Source organism: Elgaria multicarinata, chromosome 7 (assembly GCF_023053635.1).
Source record: "Elgaria multicarinata webbii isolate HBS135686 ecotype San Diego chromosome 7, rElgMul1.1.pri, whole genome shotgun sequence".
Classification (NCBI taxonomy): Eukaryota; Metazoa; Chordata; class Lepidosauria; order Squamata; family Anguidae; genus Elgaria; species Elgaria multicarinata.
The window spans coordinates 116680541-116706559 of NC_086177.1; the positions used below are offsets into that span (position 1 = coordinate 116680541).

General features: G+C 57.7%; 2 protein-coding genes across 3 annotated transcripts in view; both read left to right on the plus strand.

Moving 5' to 3' along the window:
* Window positions 1-15136, plus strand: PUF60 (poly(U) binding splicing factor 60). Of its 2 annotated transcripts, XM_063131277.1 has the most exons (11): window positions 1-95; window positions 3879-3974; window positions 4904-4993; window positions 5960-6010; window positions 8218-8379; window positions 8471-8563; window positions 9047-9260; window positions 9598-9788; window positions 10610-10754; window positions 14222-14457; window positions 14707-15136. In XM_063131277.1, exons 1-11 carry the CDS (start codon window positions 63-65, stop codon window positions 15004-15006), a joined length of 1611 nt encoding a protein of 536 aa, XP_062987347.1. In that variant the 5' UTR covers window positions 1-62; the 3' UTR covers window positions 15007-15136. The 2 variants fall into 2 exon arrangements, with proteins under 2 accessions (XP_062987347.1, XP_062987348.1); XM_063131278.1 differs by lacking the exon at window positions 5960-6010.
* Window positions 15137-20001: 4865 nt separating this feature from the next.
* Window positions 20002-26019, plus strand: part of SCRIB (scribble planar cell polarity protein) — a 71968-nt gene continuing 65950 nt past the window's right edge. The window contains exon 1 of the mRNA XM_063131394.1: window positions 20002-20180. Coding sequence (XP_062987464.1) covers window positions 20019-20180 — 162 coding nt within the window. The 5' untranslated portion in view covers window positions 20002-20018. The remainder of the gene's footprint in view (window positions 20181-26019) is intronic.

Below are 26019 nucleotides of genomic sequence, written 5' to 3' on the forward strand. Positions count from 1 at the left end.
CCCCCGCGTGCTGCCCAGTTCTCGCGAGATCCCTGCTCCCGGGGAAGGAGGAGACGGCGAAGATGGCGGCGGCGGCGACGGCGACGCTCTCTCTGGTGAGCTGTTCCCTCCGTCGCGAACGGAAGAGGAGGGGAGAGGCGGACCGGAGCCCGGCGGAGTGTCTCGTCGTCCCCTCGCGGCCCGCGGGCCGGGTCGCCGCGGCCTCTGGGCCGCAGTTGGGGGTCTCGGCGGCGCGGGAGGAGGCGCCTCGCCAGTCAGGGCGGCAGGACCACACTTCCCAGCGGGCCGCGCGCGTCGTTCTCGCCCGCCGCCTCCGTCGAGTGCCGCCGCGGCCGACGGGGCGTGTAGTCCCCCGCCTCGGCACTCTTTCGGGGCGGCGATCGCGCGCGAACACTCGCGGGGGGGTGGGGGGCGGCGCGAGCCCTCGGTGCGCATGCGTACTCGGCCCCGGTGGGGCGCGCGCTCTCCTCATGCCGCGCTCGGAGGCACGTGCGGGGGGGGGGCACGGCGCCCCCTCCCCGGGCCGGCTCCGCCTGCAAAGCCCCGTCGCTGGCGGCCTCTCCACGTGCCGGGCCCTCCCGCCCGCCTGGAGGTTTCTCTTTGCGTGAGAGCCCAGGGGGCGGCTGGAGGGGGCTGACGGGCCTCGGCCGCCCGCTTGGTTTCTACGCCGGACGGCAGGCAGGCAGCAGGCAGGCAGGCAAAGCGCCCTTCCGCCGCCGCCGCCTCCTGCTGGCCTCGAAGCCCCGCGGGCCGCCAGAGGACGGGCTGGAGCGCTCCGTCCCTCCCCTGGAAGCCCCGCAAGTAGTAACAAACGCCGGGCAGCGTTAGGCAGAATGAATGGAGGCTGCTCGCCACGAGGCGGTACCGGCTCCCGTTGGATGGCTGCTGTACTAGATGGTGATTTATTACATTTATATACCGCCCCGTAGCCGAAGCTCCCCGGGCGCTTTATAAAGGTTAAAAGAGTGAACATGAAAAACCAACATACAACATTTAAAGCCATAAAAGATGCTTTGCCAGCGGCCGTCATGTCTTCTAATCGGAGGAGCGCCTTGGCTGGCGGTTGTGCCCGTAGATCAGAGGGGGTGGGGTGGAGAACGGTCTCCACCCTCCCGCCTCCCTGCTTGCTTGCTTGGGAGGGGCTGTGGGGCATTCCTTCCTCATGGGCTGCTCTCCCTGCACCCTTTCAAGTGGTGGGGCATTCCTCATGGGATGCGGGGCATCCGTTGCCAGGTGGGAGATGGGTGAGGTCTCCTCTGGTCCTCAGGAAGCAAACTGCTTCCTGAACCCCTCAAGCTCAGCCTAACGTCAGAGCCTAGACTGGAAGGCAGAGCCATTGATGGCTTGACATGCAAAAGACCCTGGTTCAGTCACTGGCATCTCCTGGGAGTGGGGCTGGGAAAGACCCTGCAGAGCTACTAATACCCGGTGGAAACAATGTTGGTTGGTCTGGCTCCTTATCCGCTCTGCCTACCTTGTTTCCCCCTTTCCCTCCCAAATCTGGCTTTAAAGCAAAGTATTCATGGTTGCATTTTGTGCTGCCCAGCGGGTCAAACGGAGTAGACTAGCTGGAGGACTGGCCATTTTTGCCTCTCGGGCTCAGAGGGACAGGTGAATGAATCATTGCCAGGCCTCCCTCTCCAGCTGCACCAGAGCATACAGGTGGGCAGTTTATGCAGCTGCTGAGGCTCCCGTTGTGTGTGTGTGCCTGTACGAGAAAGTTCCTTTGGAAAGGATATCTCAGGTTTGAGAAGTCTTCCACCATTAAGATGGTACACCTCAAAGATCTGCTCTTGAGGGGTCCGTTCACTTGAGTGGAATGTAACGCTTTGAGTGTCTCTCTCCTGGGTGGTTTTCAAACCTCTGTGTGCACCTGGTAACTGGAAGTGAAATATTTTTGCACTGAAGACTTCCTTGCTGTCCTGATGGGTGCCTGGCTGATAATTTCCCTGCCTGGCTGGCAAATGTGATTCAATGTAAGCAGATGTAAAGTGATGCACATTGGACCAAAAAATTGCAACTTCAAGTATAAACTGATGGGATCTGAGCTTGCAGTGACTGACCAAGAAAGAGATCTTAGAGTTGTGGTGGAGAGCTCAGTGAAAGCGTTGACCTAGTGTGCAGCTGCTGTGAAAAAGGCAAACACCATGTTAAGCATCATTAGGAAAGGAAATGAGAATAAACTGCCAGTAACATAATGCCCTTATACAAATCTATGGCGTGACCACTCTTAGAATACTGTGTACAGTTCTGTTTGCTGCATTTAGCTTAAAAAAGTGGATAGGGAGACCTCTCTCTCTCTCTCATAATACTAGAACCCCGGAACATCCCATGAACCTTATTGTGGGGAGAGTCAGTACAAATAAAAGCAATGAAAAGACTCTGTGACACTTTAAAGGCTACCTCTTTTATGGTTAAGGCATGTGCTTTTGTGGGCTAAACCCACTTCGGCAGATGAAGGGATGGATAACGGTTTTGTTGTTGCAAGACTGCCTCTTTGAGGTCTGTTACCAAATGACCGGGAAGGTTGAAATGCTCCACAGGTTTTTCAATATCACCTTTTGTTATGTCAAATTTGTGCCCGTTTATTCTCCTGCATAAGGACTGCCCAGTTTGGCCTATGTAAAACTTTAGAAACCAAATTCAGCGTGAGACCTCCAAGCTGACATTCATTGGTACTTGGCTGGAACTGATTGTCTGAATGGTAGAGTCAATATGGTCTGTAGGGTTACTGTTGTTTTTATACTGTTTTTATGTTTTTTAAATTTTTGTATACTTTTAATGTTTACTATTTTTAATTGTTGTAAACTGCCCAGAAAGCTTCGGCTGTGGGGCGGTATATAAATGTAAATAAATAAATAAATAGATAGATAGATAAAGTCCAAGTCCCATCTAGTAGTTTACTATAACTTTGCAGATGTCTTTTTTAAAAAAATTGAGATGGAAATATTGTTTTTTATCTGCCTATAACTGACTTTTCGATCTTGTTTCTCTCCATTCCTGCATCTGGTGAAGAGGGTTTAGCCCACGAGTGCTCATGCCTTAATATTAAAACACCGATGGTCTTTAAGGTTCCACAGACTCTTTATTGTTTTCATAACACAGACTAATACGGCTGCTTTTTTAAAACAGATAAAAGGAAATTTTATCATCCAGTGCATAGTTAAACTGTGGAATTCACGTCCACCAGATGTCGTGATGGCAGCCAACATGAACAGCTTTAAAAGGGAATGGAGGAGGAGGAGGAGGAGGAGGAGGAGGCTATCCAGGGCTGCTAGTCCCGATGGCGATAGGCTACGCCTAGTCTCAGAGGCAGCGTGGCTACGCACGGCTGCTGTTGCTGCTGGAGAACTTGGGTGGGACAGTGCTGTGTGTTGCACTGATGTCCGGCTTGAGGGTTTCCAGGTGGCCACTGTGTGCTGCACTAAATGGACTCGCGGTCTGGTCCAACGTGCCTCTTCTTATGTAAGGCCTCTTGGGCATGGCAGTTGGCACAACATCTCAAGGAGGGAGGCTAGCTGGCTGGCTTTAGCATGTGGAGCTGAGCTTCTGTGGTCCTTTCCCCTTCCTGCTTCTGTCGTGATATGGGATGTGTGTACAGCTTGAAGGGGGGGGGTTGCTCTTCAGGAGGGTTAGCAGGTGTTTCTGGAGGGGTGTGCGTCAGGGGCTCCCCTGCTCGGATTCAGGGATGCAACGGCAACACGTCGGTGACCACGTGGCTGTATTCTGGGATGGGGAAGAAGAAGGCAGCTGGGTTCTCCCAAGCAGGTGCTAGACAGAAGGCTATCAGATTAATGCCCTGACCTTCGAAGTGCTGCGGACTCTGTGTGGCTGTGCCTGGGCCAGGCAGCCCTTTATGCATATCTCTTTCGTTGCAGGGCACAGAGACCGTCAAGGTGGAAAATGGGCAGAGCACTGCAGCCAAGCTGGGGCTGCCTCCTCTCACCCCGGAGCAGCAGGAGGCTCTTCAGAAGGTGAGTGGTTGGGCCGGGGCTCCCGGGCCGGCGTGCTCCTTCCCCCCTCCCAAGCCCGGTGCGTCAGAGAGGTGGAGGAGGTCATAGCTCTGGCAGGGCATTAGTGGCCATGCAAAAGGAGGATGGTGACAAGAACTCAGGCTGCAATGTGGGCTGTTAAGGTGAGAGATTTGCCCATGGCCACCGGGCAAGCTCCTGGGCTGGCAGGATTTTGAACACTGGTCCATGTCTGAGGCTCTAGCCGCTACACTACCGATCTGCTGTCTGTGACAGATGATCCCCAGAGTGAAATGTGCCTATGGGGGGCGCCTTTTGGGTACAAAACCGCATGTCAGGGGGCGGGGGAATGCCTGCTGCCCTTCTCCCAGGATGGCTTCAAGGCCCTTTGGATGAGCAGCTGCCCTCGGCGGTGGCAGCTGCAGCCCCCTGCAAAGGCGAAGAAACTCGAGGTTCTGAGACAGGGACCGGCAAGCCATCAGCCAAGCTCAGCAGGGAAGCTAGGCCATGGCTGTTTGGGCCACTGGGGCTGGCCAGGATGAAGAGGGCAAGGCAAGGCTGCCGGTCGTTTGGTGAACTCCCTGTACAGGAGGCAGTTCCTGAGTTCCGGTTCTCCAATCCCACAGCCCTAGCAAATGTAGAAGGCCATCAGTGGCTACTGGTCCTGATGGCTAAAGATTCTCTCCAGGATCAGAGGCACTATGCCAGTTGCCGGGAACATGAGCAGGCGGGTGCTCAATTTGCCCTCGTGCCCCTGCTTGCGGGGCTGCCAGTGGCTGGCTCCCGTGGGAACAGAACGTTGGGCTGGGTAGGCCTTTGGCCTGACCCAGCGTGGCTCCTCCGCTTCGTGCTCTTGGCCCGGCCCGCCTCTGTGCCTGCCTGTTGTGTGACCCTGGGTGTTTTCCTTCCCTCCCCATTTCCCCGCCCCTCAGGCCAAGAAGTATGCGATGGAGCAGAGCATCAAGAGCGTCTTGGTGAAGCAGACCATTGCCCACCAACAGCAGCAGCTCACCAACCTTCAGGTGAGCCCCTCCCCCCGCAGGGAAGGCCCTGCTCTGACTCTCCCTCCCCGCAAAGGTGGAGCCCTTTATGCACTTAGAGCCACTGCACAGCCCTGAGATCTGCCTGGAGCCAGGTACTTTCGCTTCTGTTTCCGCTGTGAAATTGAAGTGTGTTGCATTCGGCCCGCCCTGCGAGATCCCAGGCCCACAGGCGTGCTTGCACTCGCTGTCTGGGGAGGGGAAGCGTAGCTGCCTGAAGAGGGGGAGCGACAGACAGAGCGGGAGCGAGTGGGGGAGCGCACCGAGCTCCCTCCTGGGGGTCCTGCGGCTGGCCTGCCCAGCGTGGCGTGTCTGGGGTTGCCGGGGGTCCTACCTTTGCACTGGCAGGGCTAGCGAGTGGTGGTTGTCTTAGGGATGTTGGAAGCTGCCAGACCCTTAGTCCCTCTAGCCCCGTATTGTTGACAGTGACTGGCGGCCGTAGCTCTCCAGGGCTTCAGGCAGAGTTCTTTCCCAGTCCCCAGCCCCCCACCCCCCGGGCACCTGGAGATGGAGCACGGGACCTTCTGCATGTCCAGCAGGGGCTCTTAGCACTGACCTTCGGCCCCTTCCCCAATACAGCAGGGGCTCTTAGCGGCTGACAAAGCCCTCCTTGCTCAGGAGTCATGAACTGGGGTGGGTGGTGGGTGGGATGGGAGGGCTGGTGCAAAGCAGTTTGGGCAGCCCAGGCCATGTGGGGTGGGGCGGGGCCGCCCTGCAGTTAGTTTTCTGCTGAGGGTTGAAGAAGCGTCCCTCCTGTCCTGACCCTCCCCCCTTGCTCCCTGGGGCAGGCAGGGGCTGTGCAGCAAGGAGGAGGAGGAGGAGGCAGCAGGCAGGCAAGGAAGGAAGGAAGGAAGGAAAGAAGGAGAGGCCTCTTCCACTTGAGTTTTGACGAAAAGCCGTCGTATGCTCAGCTCCCACAGACTGAACTCTGTCTTTACTGTCTTTCAGATGGCAGCAGTGACAATGGGCTTTGGAGATCCTCTCTCACCTTTACAATCGGTCAATAGACACATTCACTTCTTCTGGGGCACTTGGTCTTAGTCAGGGCCTAGCGTGGGGGAGGACTTAGCTGTGGCTCCCTCCCTCCCTCCCTGCCTCCCTCTCCCTCCACATACCTGCCTGCTCTGGACATGCCCCGCCAACCAAGGCCAAGTGTAAGCTCCCCAGTGGAAGACCTTGGGCTGGGGGCAGCCGGGGCCCGTGGAGGAGGCATTGGGCAGAGAGGAAGCGTGAGAGTGAGCGAGCGTTAGGCGCAAGCAGCTGGGAGAGCCGCCTGTCTAGGGGCGCTGAGGTCCTGACCTAAAAGTAACTGCCAAGGTAACTTGCCAGTGGGCCAGCGAGGGACAGCCGAGGCCCGGTAGCTGGGCGTTGTGGCGTGGCAGGTACCCCTAGGCAAGTGGGAGGACCCTCCCCGAAGAGCGCTAGGGAAACGTGGCCTGTTGGAGAGAGGCGGTGGCTGCAAGGCCTCTGCCTCGCTGGGCCTGGGGCCCTGGGCACTGGCTGACGGGGCCCAAGCCCAGGCCAGAGTTGTCCCTGAAACTCCTCCCCCCCCCGATGCAGCCCAAATCCTCCCCCTGAGGAAGCCCCCCCCCCCAAGAGCAGTGCTGTCTGAGTTCTAGTGGGCACTGGAGCCTTGCACTGGGCTCTGTCCAGGGAGCCAGAACGCCGCCGGCTTTTACGGCGGCGTTGTGGAGCTGGCAGAGGTGCCCCGTTACTGCTGTGTGGTGGGCAAGCAGGTGGGCGTCCAGCTGAGCCCTCCAGGGGCTGGCTCGTGGAAGCAGGCGAGCACGCTGGCTGGCTGGCTGGCTGGCTGGCTGGCTGGCTCTAGGGCAGGTCCCCTCTGTAATAGGCAGCAGGTGCTGACTGCTCTCCTCTCCTGGGCTTCGTGGGGGTGGGCAGCCGATGGGCAGCCTTGCTGCGCACCTCATCCTAGGAGCAGCCAGACGCTTTCCTCCCGGCTCTGGTGGCCGCTTGGTGCTGCGTGCTTGCCGTGGGCGGGGTGCGGACAGCCCTGATGGAGTCCGGGGGTGGGCTGGGCTCTCCTCGCCCCCATGTGCTTCCCTTGCGAGTGCATGCTGCCTCTCTCCCTAACTCTTGGCTCTGCTGGCTCCTGAACGCTGGGGAGGGCGGAGAGGTCCTCAAGTCGTCCCCCTGCCTCTGGTTTTCTTGGTGTGCGGCAGCAGGAGTGGCCCGGAGCCCCACCCCCGAGGGCCCGCTGGCTGGCCTCCTCAGCACCCAGGCCGCTTTGGGGGAGGGCAGGTGGGGCTTGCAGCCACCTGGCCCCCAGCCTGAGATGCTGACAAACAGCAGCCCGGCTGGGCACTCCCAAAGAGCAGCGGCAAGGCCCACCAGCAGTGGGCAAGGAGTCCCTCGGGCCGTGGCTGCTTCTGGCTTCCTGCATCCTAGAGCAGTCAGGAGGCCCGCTTGGGTTCCTCCCCCCCCCCCCGCATTGCCCGAGGCCTCGCCACTCCTGTGGGCGATGGGCAGCCAGTGAGGGGCCCGAGCCACTTGCGTTTGGCCCTTGAGGACCGGTGGGAGTCCCGCCCCCCTCCTCCCCCCAAGAGCAGCTGTTTCTGCTGGCGCTCCCTGGGTGGGTTCTGCTGTCGGCCCAGGTCTCCACAGCAGCCCCGGCTGCCCAAGCAGGCTGGGAGCTGGCTGGAGGATGGCATCCCTGGCTGGCAGAGCAGCTGGGGTTTGGCTGAGGCCCGTGGCTTAGGCGCCTGCCACGGCAGCACTCGTTTTTTCCGGCGGGGGCGGGGCGTCGTTGCCGCTGGCCGTGCTTGGGCCAGGGGCCGGCGCGTCCTTCCAATCACCGCAGGGTTTGGCAGAAGGCGTTTTCTTTGAAGGGGCGGCTGAGACAGAGAGGCCGTGTCCTGGGGGAGGGGGAGGGGGAGGGGGGTCTGCCCAGTGAAGGCGGAAGTGAGGTGCCCAAAGTCGGATCTCTCGCTGCCCCGTGGGGGTGGGGGTGGGGGTGGGGCCGGGGCCCTTTTTGCCTGCAGTAGGACGGCGTTGCAGGCTGTGGGTTGTTTCCGCTTGCAGGAGTGAGGCTGCCCGGGCCAGCTGGCCTTTCCTGAGAGAGCTTCCACTGGCCCCTCTGGAGCCGCCTGCTGCTCCCCCCATGGGTGGGCTGGCCTGGGGTGGGGGAGAGCTGTCATCGCCCCTACCTGCCCCTCAAGCTGACCAGCCAGACCTTCTCTCCGATACAGATGGCAGCCCAGCGGCAGCGGGCCCTGGCCATCATGTGCCGGGTCTACGTGGGTTCCATTTACTACGAGCTGGGAGAGGACACGATCCGGCAGGCCTTTGCCCCCTTTGGCCCTATCAAGAGCATTGACATGTCCTGGGACTCTGTGACCATGAAGCATAAGGTTGGTGTGGGGTGGGCTCCAGGGTCAGGTGGGGCGGGGAGGCCTGGCCTGCCCTGGTGGCTGCGTCACGCACTCCCTCTCTCCCCCTCAGGGCTTTGCTTTCGTGGAATACGAGGTGCCTGAAGCTGCTCAGCTGGCCCTGGAACAGATGAACTCGGTCATGCTAGGCGGGCGCAATATCAAGGTGCGTTGTGGGCAGCTCTGCGCCCAGGAAGGCTCCATGCCGCCCCCTCACGTGGCTCTCGCCCGCCCACCCAGCTAGGTTTGGCTTCCCGTAAGGAGGGAGGGAGGGAGGGATCTCTGCAGGGCCGGAAGCTCACGCAGCTGGGTATTTTCTTGAGCACGCCCGAGGTTTTAGCCCCTCTGAGCACAACAGGACTATTAGACACCCGTCCTTTTTCATAGGGCAGCAGAGGCCCATGCCCATGTTCCGTAGGATTCCTGAGCCCCTGCAAAATTGCAGAGCATGCGCAGAGCCTTGCCCCCCCCCCCCGCCCACACCGAGAGGCTGTGCGCATGCTCTGAAGGGAAGTGTTCAGATGGGGGAATGCTCCCCCTCCCCCTGTGCTCCCAGCTGGCCATTGGGTGGGGGAGGTGGTGGCCCTCGCGGCAGAGCGGCAACATGTGCCGTCTCCTGGCCTCCTTAAGGAAGAACCTCGGCTTGCAGGTGGGGAGGCCCAGCAACATTGGCCAGGCCCAGCCCATCATCGACCAGCTGGCGGAGGAGGCCCGGGCCTTCAACCGGATCTACGTGGCGTCGGTTCACCAGGATCTTTCGGACGATGACATCAAGAGCGTCTTCGAGGCCTTTGGGAAGATCAAGTCCTGCACGCTGGCCCGGGACCCCACGACCGGCAAGCACAAGGGCTACGGGTTCATTGGTAAGCAGTCGTGCTGCGTAGCCGGCCGGTCTCCCTCCCGCGTCTCCCAAGCAGCAGCAGGCGGAGGAGCTGCTGCGCTCCTGCCCTGCTCGGGGCCTCCTGCCCTTGGGGCCTCTGGTGGACGGGGGGTTGTGCCGGTTCTCCTACATTTCACTGCGTGTGGCTCGGAAGCGTTTTGACGTCAGCGGCTCAGCAGAATCGCTAAGAACTATGGACAATCTGTCTGCTACGAGCAGAAGGCCTGACGAGAGAGACCTTTGGCCTGGTCCCGCAAGGGTCGTCTTGCCTCCTCGTGCCGCCGCCGCCGCCCTCATCTTGCCGGCTTGTGTTTTTGCAGAGTATGAGAAGGCGCAGTCCTCGCAAGATGCCGTCTCTTCCATGAACCTCTTTGACCTGGGGGGCCAGTACCTGCGCGTGGGCAAAGCGGTCACTCCACCCATGCCACTTCTGACTCCTGCCACGCCAGGAGGCCTACCCCCTGCAGCGGCAGTAGCTGCTGCCGCTGCCACGGCAAAGATTACCGCCCAGGTAAGGAACAGGGGCCAGAGGGCGGAGTGGGGCTGCCAAGCGGGCCACCCTTCCCTATAGAGTAGGGGAGGAGAAGCTCCCCCTCCCTCCAGATCGGGTGGATTTCCTCAGGGCTCCCCTGTCACAGACTGCATGCTGGTTGTGAGCAGGGCTAGGACCGCCGCCTCACATGTCCTTTCTTGTGCACACGCCCCATTCCTACACCGTGGTCTCCTCCTCCTCTTCCCTGGCAATGTTTAGACACAGCGGGGTTGGTGGGGGTTGGATGTGGGCAGGAGAAAGCCTGTGGGCTGGCAGTGGGCTGGACTCTCCCTCACTGTCTCTGCCCGGGTGCAACGGCCAGAGCAGAACTGGTGGTGGCAGCAGCAGCAGGACAGCAGGCAGGCAGGCAGAGCTGGGAAATGCCCTGACAGGGAGGGCCAGGGCCAGGCCAGAGGGAGCGGCCTCTGCCAGGAGCAGACACCTCGAGGCTCTTGGGAGTGTCTGGAGGTGGTGGGTCCCAACGGCGTGGGCTTCCCCGCCTGCCCTTTGCCTTTCCCCCCAGGCTGCTGGCACTTCCACTTCCTCCTGCACCCATCTTCGTTCTAGTGCTGGTGGTGGCAAGGGAGCCTCCCACGTTATTTGGTGCTGGAGGCTTGGGCTGGGCTGGGCTGGGCTGGGCTGGGGAGAAGCGCTGGTCTCCGGAGCTAATGGGCCCCTCTCTCCCCAAGAGTCTATTGCAGCACTCCAGCCTGGCCAGTCGCTGGGGCTGCTAGGAAAGGGAAGGTTGAGAGGCTGCCTCGGCAGAGGGCACATTGTACAGCTGACTCTTTGCATTGTAGGAAGCGGTGGCAGGTGTGACGAGTGCTGCCGTCCTGAGTACGTTGGCCACTCCGGGGCTGGTCACGCCGGCGCTGACGTTAGCGCAGCCTCTGGGAGCGCTGCCGCAGGCTGTGATGGCAGCTCAAGCACCAGGTGTAATCACAGGTGAGTCCGGGAGGGCCGGCTGCATGGCCTCATGCCTTCCCTGCAGGCTAACGGCCCTTCCAGAGGTCTGGTCCAGGCCTCTCTCCAGCCATGGCCTGTGAAAATCTCCCCTGCGGGGCGCAGAGCCAAGGGTGGCTCGGCATTTTTGCCCCAGCACCTGGCACTCCGAGAAATCCTGTTTCCAGGAATTTGTTGAGCTCTCCTTTGAGGGGGAGAAAGATGTCTACCCATCCGCTTTCTCCACCCCGTCAGTATTTTCTAAACCACTCCTCAGCCCTGTGCTGTGTAGACCTGTTCTGCCTTCCGTCACAAGAAAGCTGCTCCGAGCCCTTCCTTGTTTTGCGTCTTCCTTTCTGCGCTTCCTGGAGCTCTGTGATGCCCCCTTTTGAGATTGCCTGCCTCGGGACGTGCTGCCTTAGCGACAAGTCCACGCCCTCACTCAGGCTCCCTTTCTTACTCCAGGGTTTCTTTCCTGGCTAACCTCAGCCAGTTTATTTATTAGGGTTCCAGCAGTGCGCATGAAGTCAGATTTACTGTTTCAAATGTGTTACTTTGCGCTTAAGATGGATCTCACGTGCCAGCTTCTTGACCACTTACACAGTTTGGGGAGGTCTTTTTGGAGCTCTTCACAGTCTGCTTTGGAGCTTACCTTCAGGAATATCGGCAAACTGGCCGCCTCGCTGCCCTTCCTCCCGGCCATCTAGCATGAGCGTTAAACCAACAGCCAGGCTTTGTGAGACTTCCCTGCTTGCTTGTAATTGTGAATGACATAGGAGTATAGTAATTGGAAAATGCAGGGCTACGTTTTAAGCCTTCTCTATATTGGATCGGGGCTAAAGGTGCCGCCTTCAGTCTGTTCTTGTGTTCTGCTCTCATTTTCCTATTCAGATCTCTTTGCTTGTTCTTCAATAAACAGCTTATGATTTGGGCCTACGAAAAGTGAGTAGATTCTGCCTTCTTTAAAACTGAGGTACTTAACAACCCACGTTATTCAGGGCGATGGAAACCAAAGAGCTCCGAAACACGCACTCCAAACTGGGTGAATGGGCAACAAAATGGCAACTGGTTTTAGAGAGCGATGCGTATTTTTCCCTATAAGGAAAGGTTACGTCGTTTGAGGCTTCTGCTCAAGGAAGAAAGGGAGGGGAAGCAGAGAGGCACATCGTAGAGGTTTAGAAAATGATCCGTGGTGGGGAGATGTTTTTCTCCCTCTCCCCATCCTGGAGTTTGGGAACTTACAGTGAAACTGTCAGGAGATTCAGGACAGGCAAGAGGAAGGAACTCACTGCTGCCGCTGGCTTGGCTTGGCTTCAGAAGGGAATTGAGAGCAATTCCTGGGTTCTGTTGATGGCTGCCAGTGGTGCTGGCCCGAGGCTGCCTCTGCCTTGCCTGGGGGTGGGGAGCAGCCACAGCGGGAGGTGAGGTCTCCCACCCTCACGGCCTGCTTGTGGGCTTCCCAGCAGCATTGAGCTGGCTGTTGCTGGAGAGAGGATGGCGGACGACAGGGGCCTGTGGCCTGATCCAGCACGACTGTGCCTCCTGCCTTGAACAGTGGAGTTCAACTTTTGAGAGGACTTGACTTCTCACCTCAACAGACTTCGGTGAGGATCTTTGGGGAAAGCCTTCTACATGCTTGCTGGTGTTCTCCAATGCTTCTAAGAGGTTGGTGAGGCAGGCCTGCCATTTGCTGAAGCCCTTTGCTGATTCTTTCTCAACAAGACTCCTTTTAGACATGGAACAGTTTCAGCCTTACAGATGCTCTGCAAAGGATGGCTCGAGGGAGGCCGTGGCCATGGCTTTGTGAGCCCAGGAGAAGCTGCCCTTTCCTTCCTTTGTGTGTTCCCAAACATTCTCTCCCCTGGAGCAGGTCGGTTGCTGAGCACTAGGCATTCCACCTCTTGGATATTTTTATCTCAGCTCTTCCCAAAGTTGTGATCCCCTGTGACCCACATGTACTTCCTGAAGCTCCAACGTGAGCACATGTCACCCTCTGGATGTGACTTGACTGCAACGCCCATCAGGCCTTGGCAGCGTAGCCAGAGGTGAGGGATGTTGCCCTGGTCTAGAGCAAGTGGGCTGAGGGAGGCTGTTCACTCTCTGTCAGTACTTGAATCTAAGTCACCCAGTAAGATTGGATGGCTGTTGGTTAAGAGCATAAGAGGAGCCCAGCTGGATCAGACCAAGGGCCCAGCTCGTCAAGCGCTCTACTCCCACAGTGGCCCACCAGATGCACCAGTGGGAAGCCCAGCAGGACAAGAGTGCAAGCATGCCCCCCTGTGCGTGTTCAGAAGTAGGCAGCCTTCAATACTCGAGGTAGCATATAGCCATTGACGGCAGTCAACCAGAGCTAGTAGCCGTAAAAAAACACACCGGGCTTTTAAGGGGGACCACGAGATAGTCTGTTCTTGTGGTAACAGGCTAACACAGCTGCTGCAAGGGAAATAAATAGCTTTTATCTTCCATGAATTTGTCAAATGCCGTTTTAAAGCTCTCCAGTTTGGCAGCTATCACTATTCTTTGTGGAAGCAAATTTCATTGCTCAGCTACGTGCAGTGTGAAGAAATCTTTCCTTTTATCTGTCCTGAAACTCCCACTATTCAGCTTCAGAGGATGACCCCCATTGTGTTCTGGTATTACGAGAGAGGAAGAAATGTTTCTCCCCGTCGATTTTCTCCACATTGTGCATCATTTTGTACCCGTCTTTCATGTTCCTCCTCACTCCCTTGTTTTTCTCACCTTAAACAGCCCAGAGCATTGTAATCTTGCTTCTTAGGGGAGTTGTTCCATCTCCTTGACCGTTTTGGTTGCTTTTTCCTGCACCTTTTCCAGGTCTAAAATATCCCTTTTGAGCAAGTGATCAGAAGTGTACAATACAGACAAAATAGAGTACTGCTTGCAATGCGTAATTGTGGGATTCACTGCTTCCCTTTAAACGGGGGTTTGTCAAATTGGCCTAGGAGAAGGCTTCTCTGCGGCTCTTAGCTGCGATAGTTAAATTCAGCCCCCGTGTTCAAGGCTGGTCTACGCCTGCAGAGTAGGGCCCGTGGCCTGTTGGCTTTCCTTCCTGTGCGTTTCACGGAGTCCAGCCTGGTGAGTGAGGTGGACCAGGTCTCTGATCCGGCAGGGCTGCTCTTGAGCCTTTGCATCCCTCCTTCCTTGGTTCTTTTCCTGGCCAGTCGGCCGGCTGTTTCAAGACCAGCAGGACAAACGATGCCATCGTGGGTGTGACTGACCTCGTACTCTGCTCGGGTAGCTCTTCGTTTCTGAGTGAGGCCGTTCTTTCAGCTGGCCTTTGCTCTTGTGCAGAAGTAGAGAACGAGAGACTGGGAGCGTGCGTGTCCCTGCCCCATGCTTCTGATGGAGCTTGGCACCCTCTTCTTGATTTACGCGTTGGGCCTTGGAGCATACGCGACTCCTATGTTGCCTACTCCGGCTCCACCACATGCCTTGAACCGTTTCCCCCACAGGTGTGACCCCTGCACGCCCACCCATTCCTGTCACCATTCCTCAAGTGGGCGTAGTGAACCCCATCTTGGCCAGTCCCCCAACACTGGGCCTGCTGGACGCCAAGAAAGAGAAGGAAGAGGAAGAGATTTTCCAGGAATCGGAGAGGCCGGAGATGCTCAGTGAGCAGGAGCACATGAGCATCTCTGGCAGCAGCGCCCGCCACATGGTGATGCAGAAGCTCCTCCGGAAGCAGGAGGTGAGTTGAGGCCATGGGTTCGCCCAGCGGACTTCAGGGTTGCTCCCCAGGGATGGGCCCTGGCTGCAGTGTTGCGAGTGGAGGAGCCTTGCCGCCTGTTCTTTTTGGAGGTGGCGGTGGCGAGGGAGAGGGCAAGGAAGCCACGCGTGCGAGGCGTCAGGCGCTGGTGGCTTCCCAGTGGCCTCCAGTTGACTGGGTTTGCCAGTCCTTGTGGGCCCAGAGCTGTGAGCCCCTCTGCTCTCCCCACAGTCGACTGTGATGGTGTTGCGGAACATGGTGGACCCCAAGGACATTGATGATGACTTGGAAGGCGAAGTGACGGAGGAGTGTGGCAAGTTCGGGGCTGTCAACAGAGTCATCATCTACCAAGAGAAGCAGGGCGAGGAGGAGGATGCCGAGATCATTGTCAAGATCTTTGTCGAGTTCTCCATGGCCTCAGAGACTCACAAAGCCATCCAGGCGCTGAACGGCCGTTGGTTTGCCGGCAGGAAGGTCGTGGCCGAGGTGTACGACCAGGAGAGGTTCGACAATAGTGACCTCTCAGCATGAACTCTGCTCCAGAGAGACTTTTCTCTTGTTCTGCTCAGCCCCCCATGGGTTCAGCGATGCTCCTGTGCCAGCCTCGGGCATTCCTGTGATGTGTATGTAGTTTTGGATAAAATGCAAAGGAAAAAGAAAAGCATCCTCTTGTCGTGTTTGTGCGCATGAACTTCAGTGGCAAGTTGCAGATGTCCATTCTGGATCCAGCTTTTCCAGTGAGCGTGTCTGAAGAGCTGAGGCAAAGGGCACAAGGGACGGAGTTCTAGAGCTCATTGAAAAACAAATCCCTGGGTCCAGATGGCATTTATTTATTTATTTATTACATTTTTATACCGCCCAATAGCCGAAGCTCTTTGGGCGGTTCACAAAAATTAAAACCACAAAAAACATCCAACAGGTTAAAAACACAATTACGAAATACAGTATAAAAAGCGCAACCAGGATAAAACCACACAGCAAAGTTGATTATAAGATTAAAATACAGAGTTAAAACAGTAAAATTTAAATTTAAGTTAAAATTAAGTGTTAAAATACTGAGTGAATAAAAAGGTCTTCAGCTGGCAACGAAAGCAGTACAGTGTAGGCGCCAGGCGGACCTCTCTGGGGAGCTCGTTCCACAACCGGGGTGCCACAGCGGAGAAAGCCCTCCTCCTAGTAGCCACCTGCCTCACTTCCTTTGGCAGGGGCTCACGGAGAAGGGCCCCTGTAGATGATCTTAAGGTCCAGGTAAGTACATATGGGAGGAGGCGTTCCTTCAGATAACCTGGCCCCAAACCGTTTAGGGCTTTAAATGTCAATACCAGCACTTTGAATTGGGCCCGGACCTGGACTGGCAGCCAATGAAGCTGGAAAAGGACTGGCGTAATGTGATCTTGTTAGCCAGTCCCTGTTAGTAAACGGGCTGCCCTATTTTGTACCAGCTGAAGCTTCCGGACCGTTTTCAAAGGCAGCCCCACGTATAACGCATTGCAGTAATCCAAGCGAGAGGTTATCAGAGCATGGATAACTATAGCTAGGCTATCTCTGTCCAGATAAGGGCGTAGTTGGTATATCAACCTAAGCTGATAAAAGGTGCTCTTTGCCACTGAGTTCACCTGTGCCTCAAGTGACAGTTCTGGATCCAAGAGCACCCCCAAACTACGAACCCGATCCTTTAGGGAGAGTGCAACCCATCCAGGACAGGGCAAACATCACCTCGCCGGACAGATGAACCACCCGCTAACAGTACCTCTGTCTTGTCTGGATTGAGTCTCAGTTTGTTAGCCCTCATCCAGTCCATTACCGTGCTCAGGCACTGGTTCAGAACAGTCACTGCCTCACCTGGGTTTGATGAAAAGGAAAGGTAGAGCTGGGTATCATCCGCATATTGATGACACCTCAGTCCACATCTCTGGATAACCTCCCCCAGCGGCTTCATGTATATGTTAAACAGCATAGGGGATAAGATAGAGCCCTGTGGAACCCCATGGCTTAGGAGCCACGGCACAGAGCAATAATCCCCCAGCACCACCTTCTGGAATCGGCCATCCAAGTAGGAGCGGAACCACTGCAACGCAGTACCTCCAATTCCCAGCTCAGACAACCTATCCAGAAGGATACCATGGTCGATGGTATCGAAGGCCGCTGAGAGGTCCAGGAGAATCAACAGGGTCGCACTCCCTGTCTCTCTCCCGACAGAGGTCATCCCACAGGGCGACCAAGGCAGTTTCCTTTCCAAAACCAGGCCTGAAATGGATCTAGATAATCCGTTTCATTCAAGAGTGCCTGGAGTTGTCCTGCAACCACCCGCTCAAGCACCTTGCCCAGGAAAGGGATATTAGCCACCGGCCTGTAGTTGTTAACATCCTCCGGGTCCAGGTTAGGCTTCTTCAGGAGTGGTCTAATTGCCGCCTCTTTTAAAGAGGCCGGCACCACTCCCTCTCTCAAGGAGGCATTCACAACCTCCTGGACCCAACCGGCGATCCCCTCCTTATTTGATGTAATGAGCCACGAAGGGCAAGGGTTAAGCACACAGGTGGTCGACCAGACTTGGCCAAGCACCTTGTCCACATCCTCGGGCCTCAATAACTGAAACTCATCCAATAAAACTGAACTGGACGGCGCTCTGAACACCTCTACTAGTGGAGCTGCATTAAGTGTGGTGTCCAATTCATGACGAATCTGAGCGACTTTATCTTCAAAGTGCCGTGCAAACTCGTCACAGCGTGCTACGGAGGGTTCCACCATCTCTCGCCCTGGCCCAGAGTGTAACAGGCCGTGAACCACCCGGAAAAGCTCTGCCGGATGACACTGAGAAGATGCAATGCTGGTGGAAAAGAACTGCCTCTTTGCCACCCTCACTGCCACAGAGTAGGCTCGATAGTGAGCTCTAGCCCGTGTTCGATCAGACCCAGCACGAGTTTTCCTCCACCTGCGTTCTAGCCGTCTCCCCTCTTGCTTCATTGCCCTCAGCTCAGGTGTATACCAAGGAGCTGACCGGGCTCTGCTCAGAGGGAGAGGACACTTGGGCGTGATCGTGTCAACCGCCCGAGTCATCTCTGCATTCCACAGAGTGACCTGGGCTTCGACAGGAGCACCGGCCATATCAGCAGGAAAATCCCCCAGAGCCCTCTGGAATCCATCGGAGTCCATTAGCCTCCGGGGGCGGACCATTTTAATAGGCCCCCCACCCTTGCAGAGGGGAAAGGCCGCCGAGAGTCTAAACCTCAGTAGGAAGTGATCCAACCATGACAAGGGGGTAGATGTTAGTTCCCCCACTTCCAGATCACCATCCTCCTGCCCAGTCGAGAAAACCAGATCAAGCGTGTGTCCCTTTGCGTGTGTTGGGCTGATGACATGTTGAGACAGCCCCATGGTTGTCATGGCAGCCATGAAGTCCTGAGCCGCTCCGGATACAGCAGCCTTGGCATGGAAGTTGAGATCCCCCAGAACCACCATCCTGGGGTTCCTCAACACCAGGTCCGAGACAACCTCCGTCAGCTCAGGCAGGGAGACTGTGGGGCAGCGGGGTGGACGGTACACCAGCAGAATCCCTAATCTGTCTCGAGTACCCAACACACAGTACAAACACTCCAGACCAGCACTCGACTGAACAAGAAGCCTAGAGAGGAAGATTGTTCCTATAGACCACGGCAACCCCCCCTCCCCGGCCCTCGAGTCTGTGCTGGTGCTGCACTGAGTACCCAGGAGGGCAGAGCTGGGTGAGAGCAACCCCTCCCAGTTCACCCACCCAGGTCTCAGTGATGCATACCAGGTCAGCCCCCTCATCCACAATCAGATCATGGATGAGAGAGATTTTATTTTGGACTGACCTGGCATTCAGCAGCAGCACCACCAGACCCGAGAGCAAGCTGATAAGGCTGCCAGGAACCATCTGGTTGGGGGAAGGACTAGAAGAGGGGATAGCTGTAAGGAATCTGTCCCCTCTTCTCATCTGGCCTTATCTGGCATCCGTTGGAGAGTTCTTTTCTTACAAAACTTCAGTGGATTGCTAATCCTGTGACTAAATTCTGCTTCCTTGCTGGAGGATGGGAGTCAATGCAACTGCCATTTTTTAAAAGGGGTGCAGGAAATTGGAGGGTAGAATAGTGAGTTTAATGTCTGTTCCAGGTATGAAGATCTGTGCTGGATCCTGATCTGGGAGGGAGGGGGGCTCTCTAGTCCAGCATTCTGTTCCCACAAGCAGGACAGGAGCAATGTGGTATCCAGCAACTGTCCCTCTGCATCCATCTGCAGAATGGAGAGGGAGGCCCCCTGCACCCCCCCACACACCCAAATCTGCTCTGGAATAGGTTCTGAGGGGGCTGCAAGGAAGTTTCTGAAAACTGCTACCCACCCACCCGGCTGACAGGTGCCTTCTGTTGTCTGTCACTAGTTGAATCCCACCCGTGGCTGAATACCTGCAACTATGACTGAGCGTATAGAAAAAGGGAGGCCTTGTTGCGGAAGAGCCAGTGTGACTTCTGCAAAGGGAAGTCCGTCCTCCTCGCCATCCCTTTGAATGTTAGCAGGCCTGTGGTCATCTGGTCAACGGCCTTTTCAAGAAGCTCTTGATAAAGTTCGTGGCCAAAAGGCTCTTGAGTGTACTTGTGCTCTCATAAAGAGGACAGACGCTCTTCTGATTATTTTTTTTAAAGCTGTTTCTAATTCAGAAGTGGAGGGTAGTAGTAAATGGACAGGAGCAAGCGTGGGACTTCCTAGGGTGGTGCTATTTAAGTTGCTAATAAATGAACTGGAATGTGGAGCAGAGCGGTGGCTCCAGGCACTGACCGGCAGCATCTCTTTCCCAGCCTTGCCCGGAGGGGCGGTGGGGGTGGGGTGGGGGTGTTGGGCCACTCACGGAGCCTCCTTGGTCAGGCGGGGGTTTGGGGGCGGGGGTGAGCAACGCGTGGCCGCCTGCTCCCCATCCGGCGAGGCTCCTGGGTCTGGGGACGGGGTGGGCAAACCGGCTGCCCGGCCAGCCCCGCCTCGACGAGGCCGCCTTGCTGGTCAACCCAGGGAGGCTGGGCGAGGACACCGCTGGGAGCGCCGGGGAGGGGGCGTCCGCGGTAACCACGGGCCCTTCGGGGGCAGAGGCGCGCTGCGCTGGGGCGCCCTCCCCTCCGCGCCCTTCCTTCCTTCCTTCCTCCAGACAGGCAGGGCCGATCTAGGCGCTCGAGACGCCTATGGTCCCGGGTGCGCCTCCGGCCTGGCTCCTTCCGGGTTGGCGCGAGGGGGTCGCCGGGAGTTGTAGTCGGCGGCGTCCCGGGCGGTGGTAGGCCGCCCTTTCCCAGCGTGCCTTGCGCGGAGGCGGGGCGGCGCGAGGTGCCGGTGGCGGGGCCCGCTCCAGCGTCGGAGGCGCGCACGGACCGACCCCCGCGGCCCCCCGCCAGCCAGCCAGCCAGGGAGCGAGAGCGAGCGAGCGAGCGGGGCCAGGGGAGAGCGGCCTCGGAGGGAGCCCTTGCCGCCGCCCATGCCGAGGCCGCCGCCGCCGCCGCCGCCGCGCCGCCGCCGCTGAGGGCCGGTCCCCGCGGGCGCCGAGGATGCTGCGCTGCATGCCCCCGCTGTGGCGCTGCAACCGGCAGGTGGAGGCGCTGGACCGGCGGCACTGCTCGCTGCAGGCCGTGCCCGACGACGTCTACCGCTACAGCCGCTCCCTCGAGGAGCTCCTGCTCGACGCCAACCAGCTCCGCGAGCTGCCCAAGGTCGGTGGCTGGGCGGCGGGGTGGGAGAGGCAGGCAGGGACGGAGGGAGCGGGCGGCCCGACGGCGGGGGCTGGAGGAGGCCGGAGACGCAGGGAGCGAGCGGGCGGGCGGGCGGGCGGGCGGCCCGACGCCCTCGCCCTCCGCCTCCTGCCCGGGGGCTGCGGCGCCTTCCTTGCTGCTCGGGCCCGGGCGGGCGGGGATCCTCCTGCGAGGCTGCGGAGCGCCGGGCTGGGCGAGCCACGGCCGCCCTCGGCCCTCCCCGGAGCGGGCATGGCACGCGCGCCCTCCGGCCGGGGCCCGCCCAAAGGCACGGGAGGGCCGCCCCCGCCGCCCCGGCACCGCCCCGCCCCCTTACCGGCCCACCGGCGGCCTCCCTTCGGGCTCTGGCGGGGGGCCGCCGCCGCTTGTCTCAAGGGGCGCCTGGACCGCGGGGCATCCGTGGCCAAGGCGGGCAGCCCGCCCTGGCCCCGCTCCGCCTGCACGCCGCCGCCGCCGCCTCCCGTGGAGCAGGGCGTCCGGGGCGCCTCGGGACGGGGCTGCACCGGGGGGGGGGGCTGCCCTGGCCGGGGAGCGGAGCGGCGTCTCGCGTGGCCCACGGCCGCAGGTGGCTCCTGAGCGTCGGCGCGCAGCCCTCCCTCCCTGCCTCCCTCCCTGCAGGGTTCAAGGTGGGTCACGGCAGGCTGAACCCAACAACGCCTCGGTCGCAAGGCGCGGGGCTGCGCTGCTAACCTGGCCTTGGCCCCTGGCGCTCCTGGAAGATGTAGGGCCGGCCGGGGAAAGGCCGAGGGGGCGGCGGGGCCGGCCTTTGAGTCCCTCGCAGATTCCTCAGGAAGGAGCGTCCCGGGCGGGGAGGGTGCAAAGCTCAAGGGACTCACTCCCAGAGCTGCCAGAGGCAGCCTGATGCCCTCCAGATGTTTTTCACTACAGTTCCCATCAGTTTGGCCAACAATCAGGGCTGTGGCGATTGCAGTCCAAAACGCACGGCCCTTGCCTGCTTGGCAAAGCAGCCCAAAAGGCAGTGAAGAGCCCAGGTCAGGCCCTGGCGCGTGGGGGGGGGGGAGGCAGAGGGGTTTTCGTGCTCCCCCACCCTCAATGGCAGCAACCTGGGAGACGTCCTGGGCGTCCCGGGGTGGGGGGCAGTGGGCTCCTCCCCCTGCTTTTTGTCTGAGGAGCAGAAGTGGCAGCATGTGGCTGGAGGAACCTCACCCCCCCCCCCACCAGTGGCTAATTTGTGGTCTACAGGAGCCTTAGCCGGATCCTCTTCTGTCTGGGCGAGCCTGGGGCGGGCAAGACCCCTGGCCTGGTGTGAGCGGAGTGGGGGTTTCCCCAGAGGTCAAGGGCGAATTCCAGGGCTTCCCCAAATTCCTAGGGAAGGAGGCAGGCAGGCAGGCACCAACCAGCCTCTTGCGCAACTGTTCCACAGCTGCCACCCTCCACCCCACCGTGGTCTGGGCCGGGCCACGAGCCGTGTGTGCATTGTGTTGTGGGATGTCTGCCAGAGTGTTTTCTGGAGCACTTGAAACGTGTTCCTCAGGGCCTGAGAAGGCAGGGCTCCACAGTGGGGAATCCGGGGCTCCACAGTGGGGAATCCGGCTCGCCTGCCTTTCAGGAGGAGGCAGCAGCAGCAGCAGCCAGGGGCCAGGAGCAGCCCGCCCTTCCTTCGCGGCTGTGGGTGCTACTCCGCCTTGCCGCCCGCTTGCCGGTGTGCCTGGGAGAGGGCGCTGTGCCTGCTCCGCGGCTTCAGCGCTCATCTTTCCTGCTAGAGTTGTGGCCCTTATTTCTCCGCTCGCAACTCATCACGTGGGCAGCTGGCGACTTGCAGCAGGTCGGCGGCAGGGGCCTGTTGTCCTCCTGTGCCTCCCTTCTGGTGCAATGGAAAGGGACGCTCCGGTTTTCTTGGCCGCCTCAGCTGTTCGTCTTGCAGCCTCAGGCTTTGGGCCAGTGTGTCTTCCAGGGCCGGCTGCCTGAGTCTCTCGCAGGGAGCGTGAAGAAGGCCTCAGTGCACCCACCAGGCAGGCAGGGAGGTCTCAGGCATTTCCTCCTCGGAGGTTTCCAAGGGCAAGTGGGACGCGCCGGGTTGGCTTCCCACTCGACACTTGTAGGAGGGCGCAGGAGCTGTTTTGAGTACACAGATATGTTCCCTGCTGTCTCCTCCTCCTCCTCCTTCCTCCTCCAGTGCCAGGTTTACTTAACAGGCTTCAAGCTAGACAATAGCACCCCCACCCCACAATTACCATTTTGTATCCGGGGCCCAGCTAAGGTAGGAAGATGCAGCCACACCTTGCAGGATCCATCCCCTGCAGGCCCCCAGCTGGTGCCCAGAACTTCGGGATCCACATCCTTTCCAAGCTTGAGTCCCGATTGCACCACTGGGGCTGCTGCTGTGTCTGGGATTGTGCAGCTGCCTTGGCCTGCCGGTCCTGTTGGGCAGGTTTTTGGCCGAGTGGGGCAGCCTGGCTGGCTGGCACAGCTGGCAAGCCCTGCGCCCGCCTGCAGCCTCTGGTGCTCTCCCTCAGCGCTGCAATGCTTGGCTCTGAGCGGCGGCGGCAGCGGCTTCTGCCTTGCGCTGGGCAGCAGCACCGTGAACTGGCTATGCTCCAACTCTGCGCCCTCTGCCTTGGGGCACGCAGGCCCCTCAGAGGAGAAGCACCTGGCCCAGCCCGGCCAAGGTGATCTGTTGCTCAGGGACTGCCCACTTCTTGCTGATTGCTGAAGGGCTGGGCCCCAAGGCAGGACACACCACGGGGAGCCTCCTTCCCCAGGAGCAGGATGGGTCCTGAGCGCTGCCCCCGGCCCTTCCCCCTGTGTCCAGTGCCAGGGGAGGGGAGGGTTGGGCCCCGTGGTCTCTGGAAGACAGGCAAAGCCACTTTTACCCGGGCAGCAAAGGGCTGAGCTGATTACTGGGGTGTGAAATGGGGCAAACCAAGACCCCCCCCCCGACTCAGAGATCACTGGCTATGCGTGGGTGGGGGGACTGTAGCCAGGTAGGGGGCTCTCCTGCTTGGGGGGTGGGGAGGCTGGTGCCCAGGGCTGATGATGTGCCTGCCAGTCCTCTCCAGCAACTGCCCTCTTGGCCAGGAGGAGTAGGAGTAGGAGTGGCCGTTGTGTGGGACGTTCGCAGCTAATCCTGGCCAGCCATGCAGGGCCTCTTTCTGCCCTGCGGCTTTGTCTGGTGGGCTCTGGCTGATCCTTTTATCCCCCGGCCTTTCTTCCCTTTCATTTCCCACACTCTGATACGGCTGGGTGACTGGCCTGGTCAGAAGAGAGGGAGGGGCGGGGGCTGACCTAGGGGATGCAGAGAGAGAGAGAGAGATGGGTAGCTGCACTGGAGGGCGGCTGTGGCGTGGCGGCGGCGGCAGCGTCCGGCTTCCAGCAGCATCCGTTTGTGTGAGAGAGGTCTGCTGGGCCTGTGTTCCGTTGGCTCCCAGGAAGTGCCCTTGGGTGGGCGCAGCAGGCAGTCTCAGGGGATTCGCCTTGGGGACATCCTCAGGTGCTCCTTCCCTGGAGGTGCAGTCAGGTGTTGCTCTTGGAAACATTTGGGTCCATTTGGTCCCTCTGGCTCCTGTTGGATGAGAATTTGATGAGGCCACCTAGGGCGTAAAACAACGCAATGTTCAGCCTTAGCATCCCAAGAGTAGCGGAGGCGCACAGTCTAGGCCTCGTAGCTGCAGGGGAAGATGTGAACCGGAGCTGCAGCTCAGTGCTGAAAAGCTTGGGAGGGAATTCTAGGTGAAGGCTCGCATCTTCTCCCCATCCTCAGTCCCTCTTGTTTCACCCCTGTGCAAAGACGTGGCCCTGTGCAAAGGTGCTGCTACTGCCAGGACGTCCTTCCTCATGCTTCGTCGTCATCGTCATCTTGTAATTTGGACCCATTGATTCAGGTGCTTCCCTTCCGGAGCAGCAGGAAACAAATTTGGATTATTCTATACAATTCTGGCGTATTGTGAATGAGGGAGGGTGGTAGCGCGTGCGTCCCAGTCACTCCTGCTGTAAGTGGCGGCGAAGCGGGGTGGGCAATTTCCCAAACGGAAAAGAATGTCCAGTGCTTCATTTTTCCACGTTTTTTTTCCCGTTTCATAAGCTCATAAAGGTGACAACAAATAGATGCCAATTGCAAATACAGCGTCATTAGGCAAAGCTTGGCTATTTCAAAGTTGCAACTAATGTTTTTCAGGTGATTTATGCAAGAGAATTCAAATGTGTTTTTGAAATGCATCGCTGTTTGAGTGAGGATGGTAGTGAGAGTGAAACTGAAGGTGCCCAGCCGTAACCTTTAGCAGAAGAGGGCTGAACTGTGTGGAAACCACTGAGCGGGGTTGTCAGTGTCTCACGCAAGGCTCTTTGGACTGCTAAAAGTATTCAGTGTGTCGACTTTGGTTTTTTCCTTATATTTAAATAATGTAAGGGAAACAATTGCTATTGTCATTACAGTTTTGCAAGTATTGAAATACCTACATAATACAACCTTTAAATCACATTAAGCGTGTTTTAATTTCCTGCCTTAAATATTTCAGGTCAAGTACCTGTGGTGTATTGGGACAAAAAATTAACACGGGGTATTTTTTTAGCGTCATTTACTAAATACAAGAAAAATAAACATGCTAAATGAGATCACTCTCTAGGGCAGTGGTTCCCAAACTTTTTCAGGTAACCGCCCCCTTGGTTCCACAAACTCATGCCCAGTGCCCCCTACCCTACCCTATAAAAATCGTTATTCAAAATAGCGGTTTTCAACGACCCACTAAGGAAGATAATAACAATAAAATTCAAAACAGTAACAATTAATTGAATATTTATTCAAAATCAAATTACATTTTTTTAGTTTATTGAATTAAACATAATTGATTAACTTGATCCAGCGATATCATCTTTTCAAAGTCTGATAGTCATTTAGCAAGAATATTAGATATTACATTTAGTAACTAGGGTAGAATACCTCACTATTCTGTAAATTCTTAATGTGATGGATGGGCTTGATGAAGTGATACCAGTTTCCCAATGTCTGGTTTAAAGTCACTTAACATGAGTCTTAAATCACCACGTTTGGTAATCTGGAGTCAATTTCTTTGCTTGGAGAGAAGTAGGCAGACCACACTAAAACCACGTTCCACCAAATATGATGTTGGAAATGCAACCAGGAGCTTCTGAACCACTCTCCATAGTGCAGGATAGCGATCAGAAATTTCCTTCTGTAACCAAAACTCCTGGTACGGAAAAGACCACCTTGAGTGCCCCCCTGCCACCCCTTTGCCTCTTAGCGCCCCCCCCCCGCCGCCCCTTGCCTCTTAGCACCCCCTATGCAATCCCACCGCCCCACAAGGGGGCAGTACCGCCCACTTTGGGAACCACTGCTCTAGGGCATCAGAAAGACCTCAGATGGAAATGACTCTGTGTGAATTAGCCTAATTTGCATAGGAAAACTTTCAAGGAAGTTTCCCAATTCAAAATTTTCTAGAAAACTCCCATCCTAGGGAAGTGGGGGTGGATAAGCACAGCTTGTGGCTATGTGTGAACCCGATGGGGGAAAGACAACCTAGAGTTCCCGGTTTGCATGTAGCATTAAGCCATCCATTCCCACTTACGAGAGGAGCTCTGTTAAACAAGAAGCCTGGCAAATTGTTACGTCTGAACTGGGTCAGTGTATGCCAGCAATGAAAAAAGCAAATTCCATGTTGGAGAACGTTAATAAAGGGATCGAAAATGAAGTTGTCAGTATTGTAATGTCTCTATTCAAAACTTGACTGCAGCCACACTTGAAATAACATGCATAGTTCTGGTCACCACATCTCAAAAAAGGATATTGCAGAAATAGGTGCAAGAAAGGACGTCTGGGACATCC

Coding starts and splice junctions, on each gene's coding strand:
- PUF60 (XM_063131277.1), top strand. CDS start 63: ATGGCGGCGGCGGCGACGGCGACGCTCTCTCTG. Junction 8,564..9,046: donor TAGGCGGGCGCAATATCAAG/GTGCGTTGTGGG, acceptor CTCGGCTTGCAG/GTGGGGAGGCCCAGCAACAT. Junction 10,755..14,221: donor AGCACCAGGTGTAATCACAG/GTGAGTCCGGGA, acceptor TTTCCCCCACAG/GTGTGACCCCTGCACGCCCA.